This window comes from Cyprinus carpio, chromosome B16 (genome assembly GCF_018340385.1).
Source record: "Cyprinus carpio isolate SPL01 chromosome B16, ASM1834038v1, whole genome shotgun sequence".
Lineage (NCBI taxonomy): Eukaryota > Metazoa > Chordata > Actinopteri > Cypriniformes > Cyprinidae > Cyprinus > Cyprinus carpio.
The window spans coordinates 29,257,621-29,269,250 of NC_056612.1; the positions used below are offsets into that span (position 1 = coordinate 29,257,621).

The window sequence follows — 11,630 nt, forward strand, 5'->3', positions numbered from 1 at the left end:
ATGCCTCTGGTGTTGTGGCCCTGATTGTTTCTTTCGGGAGCCATGGTATCAGTTCCTTCAAGACTGCAGCCATGGTGTCAATCCAGAAAGAAATTATCCTGCTCACTTCACTCACAGATTTACGGAATCGAATGGCAAGATCTTCTATCAACAGGTTTAATTTAGCTAGCGTGAGCAAGATTTGCTGTTCAATTTCAGTCTGGTAAGCCAGATTCTCATGGGGACGCAGAACAGCTACAAGGGTATGAAATGTGTGGAGAGGGAGCCCAGTGTAGAGATTTGAGTCATAGTCATTCATCAGAGTAGGAGGCTTGAATGTATCGCACTGTGTTGACTGGTTTACATAAGTTATACTGTGTTGTCTCTTAATATAACAATGCTCCTCGAAGATGTGGTCTTCCCACTGTGTTCCAACAGAGGTAAAGATTTTAGATGTACAGCTGTTGTCATCAACATCTGTTTGCTTGAGACTGGGGACAGATGCAAGACTCTCTTCAACGGGTCTCATTTCGTCCATTCCATGCTGCTCTTGGTAAACACCCACTCCTGTAAATACAGAAAAGGCATTATACAGTGAAGCATCTAAAATCATATGGGTTATTATATGGTACAGGGTGAGTTTCTATTTTCGATTTTTTTTTTTGAAAATGGTTAATTACTAAAAATTAATTAACTAATTCATTTTAGGATATAAAATGCAGAATTTTGGTTTAGCACTAATATACTTTTAATTGGCAATGAATGAAAGACAAAATGCTGACTTTCAAAATTTTGTAAACTAAAATGAGTTAATGAACAACTACTTTTAGGTATTATTTTGTTAAATGTTGTGGTTTGAGCTGCAACATGGTGAACTATCCACTGAAAGAAACTGACACTGACTGATATCAGTGCCTTTGTTTTGTCTCAAGATGCTCACCAGTAATGTAATTTCTATGGCGCATTTATATATATATATATATATATATATATATATATATATATATATATATATATATATATATATATATAAAAAAAAATACTTTAATGTCCTAATTGAACTATGGCCCAATCCTGGCTTAGTTTAAGCCCTGTCTGTAAAACCAGGCCTTAAGGTCCTATACTGTTACAGTTGGTAAAATCAGACAAATCACACTCTGCTGCTAAAATATATACACGAGTCAGAATAATTTACTTTATGAGCCAATTCTATAAATATATGTTAAATAAACCAGTGTTCATTTGTGATTATCATATTTGATTAGACTGAAAACACTGCAACAACATTTTGTTATCATAACACATACATTAATGCTGAATATATATTGAATATGCTTAGCTGAATGAAACGCTGGTTTCTTAAAGATGTTTAAGCACACATCATGAGAACTTGGTCGTCTAGACATACTAAAATGATTGTATCATAAGCTGCACGTTAAGCACGTTAGCCGTGTAAATAACGTAAGTAAATATTCTCACCTTCGTCCGGCCACGTTCGTCGTCTTCTCTTCTTTCTTAATGGACGATCATATCCAGGCCAAACTTCAGGATATGGATTTTCTGTCGTTGGTTGTCTGTCCACAAAGTGGAATGAGCATAAATGGACGTTACGAGGCCGGCATTTCAAATTAAGTGCTGCGAGCCATTGTCTTTTACCCTCGTCGTCGGATGGCATCTTGTGCAATTTAAATGGTCTTGGGCATTAACATTCTGCTCTAATTGTTGGCCTGTGATCATAACACTCTTGATCAAGAAAATTTTTGAGCTTCCTGTAGCTGTTGTGACAGCCTTTAGCAGCACAAAATTTCCCAGAGCCTCCGCAATTCGCCATTACACTAACTTGACAGTTACTAAACGGAAGTTCAAAGCATCCTACAGGAAGTCACTCGCCGCTATGGCACCCTCCATGAAGAAGCGAAGAAAAAGGTCTATAGAAGACAGTGTGATCATGAAGGAACCGTACATCTGGACAGTTTTCAATCTTGCAATACAACTGTAATAATTATAAAGGTGTCATGACATGAGAAACCAAATTTCCCTTGATATTTTGATACAGAAGAGGTCTTTGTATATTTAATACATCCTGCAAGTTTCATAACTTAAAAAGTCCTCATCATCCATAAAAAAGCATTTACTGTATGTAATAACACAGAAAATGGTGCAAGGTGATAGGCCTTGCCCACTGGCGTTCAGCTGCTATCTTGTCTTCACTGGAAACAGTATACAGATGAGTGTTCGGTTTCTGACACAGTCCACACACTCGAGTCTGTCATCAATAGGACAAATGGAGTGAAAGAAAACTTGCTTTGATGCGTTTGGTTTGTCTTTGTACAGATATCAGAAGGATCCCAGCGTAAGGAACAAGTGGATAGTTTATTATTATTGGCATCCTGGATTGTGTCTGAGTATTTTGTATTTTGTTTTGTAAACAAGGCACAGCGTCATGGAGAGTTTACAAAAAAACATTTGTTGCAAGACAAAGCGGTACTAGATCTGACTGCTGCTGCATCACAAACCGTTTCATAATGCTTTGTCTGGATATGACTGTTTTTTTATTTTTTATCATTATTATATTGTCAGAACACCAACATGCAATAGCGAGGGGGCATTAATACAGTTTCCTATGCAATGACATTAACCAATCATAACAGTGGCCTTAAAGGACAAGCCCCTGAAACAGGTCACTTTTAGAGAGAGGGTCAGAATGAGGGTTGAAAATAATCATTTTCCCACATATTTAATTAGTTAATTTAATTAATTAATTTATTTTGATTTTTTTTTTTTTTTTTGCAAAAACTTTAACATTATAAGTAAACCTCTTTAACATTATAAGTAAACCTCAAGGAACATATTAAAATAATAAAACAAATAAATAAATAAAATCAATGTCATGACCCCTTTAATGCTGTTGTCCTGCTTCTCTGTAAATGGAGTGTAGCATTAGTTCTGGCAGGTCCCGTTAGTCAAGCTCACGTCCACGTCTACCTATAGGAATACGATGCCAATCATAATTCCCTTTATAAGGTCCTTCAGTCATTATTGAGCAGTTATCGCTTTGCTCAGGAGCTAATCACCCACCTCCATGCCCAAATTCTTGTCTCGTCCAGTCAGGACTTGGCATTGGATATTTCTTCTTGAGTCAGACCACTGAATTATGTCAATATATAAAATAATCACTTTGAACATTGATAATATCTGCTACATTAATCATTAATGTTGGTTCTTTTCAGTTTACCCTGGCCTGGGGGGGGGGGGTATTTATGCTCTCCCTGCTCCTATCCATGCTAGGCTGCATGTTTGGGCAGGGAGTGTTGCACAGAACAGAACCATACCCCCAACCTAAAATGTATGCTAATTGTAAGTTATCTTTGACAATAGTGGTCCTGACAGAACTTATTCTTTGAGAGAATGTCCGTGACTGACATCTAGTAGATATTTTATTATCTGGGTTCCCCATTCCTAGTCCAGGAGAGTCACTTTCCCACAGAGTTTAGTTTGATCTGAATTAAACGCATCTCAATCAGCTAGTCAGGTTTTTATGTGTTTACTTTCCTAACAGTCAAGTGTGTCGAAACTAAACTCGGCAGCAATGAGGAACCTGCTTTACAGACTTGAAGACACACCTGTTTTACACACGTCACTCAGACACAGAACCAGGAAACAGGAAACACGTGAGTTCAGGGAAAGAGAAACTGAAGTGTAGTTGAGCTGTTGTGTGTTTGTGTCTCTTTATTTAAGCAGTAAAATGGCAGAAGCCAGATTTTCTCAGGATGAGTTCATGTGTTCAGTGTGTCTGGATCTCCTGAAGGATCCAGTGACTATCCAGTGTGGACACAGTTACTGTAAGACCTGTATTACAGACTCCTGGGATCAGGAGGATCAGATGAGAGTCTACAGCTGTCCTCAGTGCAGACAGACCTTCAGTCCAAGACCTGCTTTAGCTAGAAACACCATGCTGGCTGAAGTGGTGGAGAAACTGAAGAAGACCAGACTCTCTGCTGACTGTGACGCTGGAGCTGGAGATGTGCAGTGTGACGTCTGTACTGGAAGAAAATACAAAGCTGTCAAGTCCTGTCTGGTGTGTCTGAACTCTTACTGTCAAAATCACCTCGAACAACACGAGAGTTGGTTTAAAGGAAAGAGACACTATTTGACTGATGCCACTGGACGACTGCAGGAGATGATCTGCCAGAAACATGAGAAGCTCCTTGAGATTTTCTGCCGCACTGACCAGAAGTGTATATGTGTGCTGTGTATGGATGAACATAAAAACCATGAGACTGTTTCAGCTGCAGCACAGAGGACAGAGAAACAGGTATTTAATACTAGACACCGATGGAATATTGTTAAACACTCCTTATGCTTTATGATAATTAATGTATGATGATTGTAACCGATCATCACTTCTGGATGCCATTGGTGTGATACAGCCATTGGTTATCAGTTGAGATAAGTAACTCAACCCTAGGTTTACTGGATTCATCACTTCACATGATGATTTAGTTCCAGTAGTTTTCTGTGAGATTCACTCTCATCTGTTTGTCCTGCAGAAGCAGCTGAAGGAGACGCAGAAGACGCTCCAGCAGAGAATCCAGCAGAGAGAGAAAGATCTTCAGCAGCTGAGAGAGACTGTGGAGTCTCAGAAGGTGAGTCTGGAGAAGAAGAGAAGTTTGTTTCCGTCTCAGTTCAGACTCACTGAAGCTGAATCACTGTGTGTCCTAACAGTGCTCTGCACAGACAGCAGTGGAGGACAGTGAGAAGATCTTTACTGAGCTCATCCGCTCCATTGAGAGAAGCCGCTCTGAGCTGATACGACTGATCAGAGATAAGGAAAAGACTGCAGTGAGTCGAGCTGAAGAACGACTGGAGCGACTGGAGCAGGAGATCAATGATCTGAGGAGGAGAGACGCTGAGCTGGAGCAGCTTTCACACACACAGGATCACATCCAGTTCCTGCAGGTAACACAGATCTAGAAGAACAGGATCATAGTGGACTTGAGCAGATCCTGCTGTGACAGAGACTCACAGAGAAACATTTCATGAGTGTCTTATTATATAATCATCAGTCAGACTCTCATCTGATCTTCTTCTGAAAGAGACGCCGCTTACAAATGGCTTTCAGCTCTGGAAATCACTTAGGAATCATTTCTCTGAGCTCACTCTTCTGGAAGATATATTTAGCTGTCAAACACCACTAGCACCACCAACAGTTCAAAACTTTACTAACATTTTAGCTTTTAACCTCATTTTTCCTTCTGATTCATTGCGTCATGGTGAAATCAGTGAGCTCTGATTCTAAGCAATGTTCATCAAAACTGGATCAGGTGATTATCAAACCTGATTTTTTTTTTGCCTGTAACACATTGATGAATTTGACCATGAAGATCCCAATGATGAAGTGAAGAAGTTGGGATCACTAGGAAATCACATAAGGTTCACATATTTTTTTAATTAAAGTGGCAAATACAATAATCTGTAGCTGTAATGTGAATGAATATGAGAAGAATACAGCTGATGCTGTGAAAGTGCTGGACTAAGGTGAGTTACTAAAGATCAGTCAGGTCAACAAGAGCCGCACAAATCTGATGTTCCTGCAGGTTATTGAGTGAAGTGTGGAACTGATGAGTTTGATTTCTGTTTTCTGTAGAGTTTCCAGTCTCTCTCAGCACCTCCTGAATCTACAGACGTAAATGATGATCTCTTCAGTTCTCTCTTCTCTTCTGATGGTCTGAGAGAATCTGTCCTTCAGCTGAGAGACAAACTGGAGGACTTCTGCAAAGAGGAGCTCAGGAAGATCTCAGACAGAGGTAAAGTCCTGGAGATTCATCTGCTCTCAGAAACCAGTCCATCATCATCTCATATCATGGAGAACATCATGTTAGAAATGTCTTAGGAATAGATGCAGGAGTCATGAGAATCACACTGTTCATGTCTGTTGATTTCCACAGTCACACTCACCAACATTGTTCCCAGAACCAGGAACGACTTCCTACAATGTAAGTCAGTAAGAAAACAAGCAGAAAAACTCTCTGAGTGTGTTCATGTTCTTCCTGTAGAAGGAGAAAGAAGAGTTTTATAATTGATGATGTAGATGATGATTTGCACAGATATCTGTTCATCTGTGCTGAGACACTGATGATACACTGAACATGAAGAGTTCAGCTATATGAAAAGATCAAACAGATTCATAATTCCTGATTCTGATGTGTTTTATCTCCATCAGATTCCCATCAGCTCACTCTGGATCCGAACACAGTGAATAAACGCCTCCATCTGTCTGAGAACAACAGAGAGATTACTGTCACTGGCACAGCCCAGTCGTATCCTGATCATCCAGACAGATTTGATTATTGGCGTCAGGTGTTGTGTAGAGAGAGTGTGTGTGGACGCTGTTACTGGGAGCTGGAGTGGAGTGGGACTCGTGTGTTTATATCAGTGTCATATAAGAGCATCAGCAGGAAGGGATGGGGTGATGAGTGTTGGTTTGGATATAATGATCAGTCCTGGAGTTTGTTCTGCTCTCCCTCCAGATACTCATTCATACACAATAACATAGTGACTGATCTCCCTGTAGAGTCCATCAGCAGTAGAATAGGAGTGTTTGTGGATCACAGTGCAGGAACTCTGTCCTTCTACAGCGTCTCTGACACAATGAGCCTCATCCACACAGTCCAGACCACATTCACTCAGCCGCTCTATCCTGGGTTTTGGGTTAATGGTGGATCATCAGTGAAACTGTGTTGATGAATCAGAATCAACTGACAAGAGATTCTACCCATAATGCTTTGAGCTGCAAGTAACTTCTTTTCTCAATCTCTGTTTGTGTTGATTGAAATCAGTCACTTAGTTTTTAATGTAGTTAAAAACATTTTTATAAGTATCAAAATTACCTTTCAATTAAAATGATCACATATAGTCAATAAATTATTTCCTTTATTCACCTTACGGAGCTCTGGCCCTTTTCAGTGTTTTGTGTTCTGTCTTCCGGTGTCACGAGCCACTGTTTTTATTGTCATGCATTTAATTAATTTTTGACCGTGGAATATGTTTTTATTTTTAGGTTACTTGTTAATATGTTCTAATATAGATCAATGTGTAAATGACATGAAATTTCAACCTGTTGAAGTGTGTGTGTGTGTGTGTGTGTGTGTGTGTGTGTATGTACACGTTTTTTTTTTTTTTTTTTTTTTATGAGACAAACTTAAGAAAAAAGCACAAAATGAACCGAGTCAAGGTGAACAAAAGTTCACTGTAAAATTCACTCTGACCCAACACTAACATTAGCACACAGCCCAGTAAACACACAGATGGGTCAAAAACAGCACAAAGGAGAACCAGAAAGCAATAAGTACCCAAACCATACAACTGCTCTCCAATTTAGAAAAAGTTTTATCATAAAATTAAACATATACATCACAACTTTGTGTCTGTAAAGCTATGAGAAACTGCCCATCCGACTAGAAGAATTTCATACTGTATTATTGCGATTACTTTTTTTGTATTTCAATTACAGTTTTTTCCTCTTCTTTCTTTCTTTCTTTGTTGCTTTGCATTAATCTCATTTTGCATGTTTTGATTGAATGCATCAACACTGCAATTCTTTGGCAAAACAAATGTACAAATATTTGTCATGCTAATAAAGCAGCTAAAACTGAAAACTGATTGAGAGAGAGTGTGAGTGTGTATCAGTGTCTGTGTGAAGATGTAGACCTTTTTCATGGGATGCGAAATTACCCATTATGCTTTGTGCATACGCGTATGGAGGATGCTTCGAACTTCCAGTTCGCAACTTGATGCATTTAATTAGCCGTTACAGAGTTATTTGGACCACTCTGAAACCACAGTTGTAATCTGTTTACTTACTTTTAACGTCCATAATGTCAACAAGCAACGGCAACATTAGTTCGCGGTGGCAGCACGGTCAAGACTATTTAACAAAAACCGTAAACAATGTAACTTTGTCTGTTCCACATCCTACGAAGTTGACCAGCGCCACCTCCTGGTTTGATGATATGAAACAATGGCCAGCAGTCACATATGTTGACATATTCAATTATCTTGTTTTGTCTGAGGGTGTGGATGGCGAGGAACTTAGAAATTATAAAAGTACCAAAGCGTACAGTTATCTACATAGTAACAAAATTGGACGAATTCTTTGCCATAAACATCCGAAGTTCACATTACTGAAAGCGGAGGTAGAGCCGAGTCAGACTATAAATAAACCAAGTCTGATCGCGTGGGTTATGTTACAAAATAACGGAATAGTGGAAACAGCTGGATGCTCCTGTGTAGCTGGCCCCGGCAGGTCTTGTCGTCATGCTGCTGCTGTGTTGTGGAAGGTGGGTATTTATAAATACAGCAACACTTCTAATTTGGCTAAACGCAAATCTAATAATACTAGGGGGTAATAATATGGCAAAACACCTGCCCACTTCAAGCACTGACTGCGTGATACAATGTAAAGACGTATTTTTAGAGCAATATTTAACTAAATTGTTTAGCTCTAAAAAAAGGGCTAATGGTGATGTATTGTTTAATACTAAAGTAAACAATATGTTCTGGTTTTTGAAAGGTGCAAAATGCAGTGGTCAGTGGTAAGACAGGGCTATCTTGCACTGATGAGCAGTGTAGATGGAGTCAATTCTTCAGACACAAAACCACTTTTTGAATTAAAAAACAGTCTTTTGGAAAAATGCTACAGGTTTGGCATAGTGCAAGACAGCCAAGGATCACTGCTAGTTCAGCTAAAGGTGTACCAGTACGAGCAACAACAAATCCTGATAAATTCATGAGAGAGCATCTCTTTCCTACCTTTCGGGGTAATGCGGCTACAAAATATGGAAGTGAGAAAGAGGCAATAACTTGTAGCTTTCTTGTAGAAAAAGGTCTAAAAAAGCCCTGTCTGTAAAACCAGGCCTTAAGGTCCTATACTGTTACAGTTGGTAAAATCAGACAAATCTCACTCTGCTGCTAAAATATATACACGAGTCAGAATAATTCACTTAATGAGCCGATTCTATAAATATATGTTAAATAAACCAATGTTAATTTGTGATTATCATATTTGATTAGACTGAAAATACTGCAACAACATTTTGTTTTCATAACACATACATTAATGCTGAATATATATTGAATACGCTTAGCTGAATGAAACGCTGATTTCTTGAAGATGTTTAAGCACACATCATGAGAACTTGGTCGTCTAGACATACTAAAATGATTCTGCACTGGCTAAGCTGCACGTTAAGCACGTTAGCCGTGTAAATACGTAAGTAAATATTCTCACCTTCGTCCGGCCACGTTCGTCGTTCTCTTTCTTTCTTAATGGACGATCATATCCAGGCCAAACTTCAGGATATGGATTTTCTGTCGTTGGTTGTCTGTCCACAAAGTGGAATGAGCATACATGGACGTTACGGGGTGGGCATTTCAAATTTAGTGCTGCGAGCCATTGTCTTTTACAAACGTCGTCGGATGGCATCTTGTGCAATTTAAATGGTCTAGGGCATTTACATTCTGCTCTTATTGTTGGCTTGTGTTCATAACATTGATCAAGAAAATTTTTGAGCTTCCTGTAGCTGCTGTGACAGCCTTTAGCAGCACAAAATTTCCCAGAGCCTCCGCGATTCGCCATTACACTAACTTGACAATTACTAAACGGAAGTTCGAAGCATCCTACAGGAAGTCACTCGCCGCTATGGCACCCTCCATGAAGAAGCAAAGAAAAGGTCTATAGAAGACAGTGTGATCATGAAGGAACCGTACATCTGGACAGTTTTTTCAATCTTGCAATACACTGTAATAATTATAAAGGTTGTCATGACATGAGAAACCAAATTTCCCTTGATATTTTGATACAGAAGAGGTCTTGTATATTTAATACATCCTGCAAGTTTCATAACTTAAAAAGTCCTCATCATCCATAAAAAAGCATTTACTGTATGTAATAACACAGAAAATGGTGCAAGGTGATAGGCCTTGCCCACTGGCGTTCAGCTGCTATCTTGTCTTCACTGGAAACAGTATACAGATGAGTGTTCGGTTTCTGACACAGTCCACACACTCGAGTCTGTCATCAATAGGACAAATGGAGTGAAGAAAACTTGCTTTGATGCGTTTGGTTTGTCTTTGTACAGATATCAGAACATCCAAGCGTAAGGAACAAGTGGATAGTTTATTATTATTGGCATCCTGGATTGTGTCTGAGTATTTCGTATTTTGTTTTGTAAACAAAGCACAGCGTCATGGAGAGTTTACAAAAAAACATTTGTTGCAAGACAAAGCGGTACTAGATCTGACTGCTGCTGCTCACAAACCGTTTCATAATGCTTTGTCTGGATATGACTGTTTTTTTTATTTTTTATTATTATTATATTGTCAGAACACCAACATGCAATAGCGAGGGGGCATTAATACAGTTTCCTTATGCAATGACATTAACCAATCATAAACAGTGGCCTTAAAGGACAAGCCCTGAACAGGTCACTTTTAGAGAGAGGGTCAGAATGAGGGTTGAAAATAATCATTTTCCCACATATTTAATTAGTTAATTTAATTAATTAATTTATTTTGATTTTTTTTTTTTTTCAAAAACTTTAACATTATAAGTAAACCTCAAGGAACATATTAAAATAATAAAACAAATAAATAAATTAAAATCAATGTCATGAACCCCTTTAATGCTGTTGTCCTGCTTCTCTGTAAATGGAGTGTAGCATTAGTTTCTGGCAGGTCCCGTTAGTCAAGCTCACGTCCACGGTCTACCTATAGGAATTACGATGCCAATCAATAATTCCCTTTATAAGGTCCTTCAGTCATTTATTGAGCAGTTATCGGCTTTGCTCAGGAGCTAATCACCCACCTCCATGCCCAAAATTCTTGTCTCGTCCAGTCAGGATTGGCATTGGATATTTCTTCTTGAGTCAGACCACCTGAATTATGTCAAATATATAAAATAATCACTTTGAACATTGATAATATCTGCTACATTAATCATTAATGTTGGTTCTTTTCAGTTTACCCTGGCCTGGGGGGGGGGGGGTATTTATGCTCTCCCTGCTCCTATCCATGCTAGGCTGCATGTTTGGGCAGGGAGTGTGTGCCCAGAACAGAACCCATACCCCCAACCTAAAATGTATGCTAATTGTAAGTTATCTTGACAATAGTATAGTTAGTCCTGGACAGAACTTGTATTCTTTGAGAGAATGTCCGTGGACTGACATCTAGTAGATATTTATATCTGGGTTTCCCCATTCCAGTCCAGGAGAGTCACTTTCCCACAGAGTGTAGTTTTGATCTGAATTAAACGCATCTCAATCAGCCTAGTCCAGGTTTTTAGTGTTACTTCCTAACAGTCAAGTGTGTCGAACTAAACTCGGCAAGCAATGAGGAGACCTGCTCTTTACATCACTTGAAGGACACAAACCTGTTTTACACCACGTCACCTCAAACACAGAACCAGGCAACAGAAAACACGTGGAGTTCAGGGAAAGAGAAACTGAATGTAGTTTGAGCTGTCGTGTGTTTGTGTCTCTTTTATTTATAGCCGTAAAATGCAGAAGCCAGATTTTCTCAGGATGAGTTCATGTTGTTCAGTGTGTCTGGTCCCTAAGGATCCAGTGACCATCCTATGTGGACACAGTTACTGT

The 11,630-nt window shown here is 39.0% G+C and overlaps 2 protein-coding genes across 2 annotated transcripts in view; one reads left to right on the top strand and one right to left on the bottom strand.

The window, feature by feature from the left end:
- Window positions 1–11,630, bottom strand: part of LOC109106292 (cyclin-dependent kinase 14-like) — a 434,688-nt gene that overhangs the window by 348,749 nt on the left and 74,309 nt on the right. The window lies entirely within an intron of this gene.
- Window positions 3,633–7,641, top strand: LOC122140061 (tripartite motif-containing protein 16-like). The gene is made up of 6 exons (XM_042741808.1): window positions 3,633–4,294; window positions 4,530–4,625; window positions 4,705–4,938; window positions 5,627–5,832; window positions 5,956–5,975; window positions 6,203–7,641. The coding sequence occupies exons 1-6, from the start codon at window positions 3,725–3,727 to the stop codon at window positions 6,721–6,723; spliced, it is 1,647 nt and encodes a 548-aa protein (XP_042597742.1). The 5' UTR covers window positions 3,633–3,724; the 3' UTR covers window positions 6,724–7,641.

What these genes read in the sequence shown, in the direction of transcription:
- LOC122140061 (XM_042741808.1), top strand. Translation starts at nt 3,725, where the DNA reads ATGGCAGAAGCCAGATTTTCTCAGGATGAGTTCATGTGTTCAGTGTGT. An exon ending in CACAGAGGACAGAGAAACAG is followed by an intron (nt 4,295 to 4,529) that starts GTATTTAATACT and finishes TTTGTCCTGCAG; the next exon opens with AAGCAGCTGAAGGAGACGCA. An exon ending in AGACTGTGGAGTCTCAGAAG is followed by an intron (nt 4,626 to 4,704) that starts GTGAGTCTGGAG and finishes GTGTCCTAACAG; the next exon opens with TGCTCTGCACAGACAGCAGT.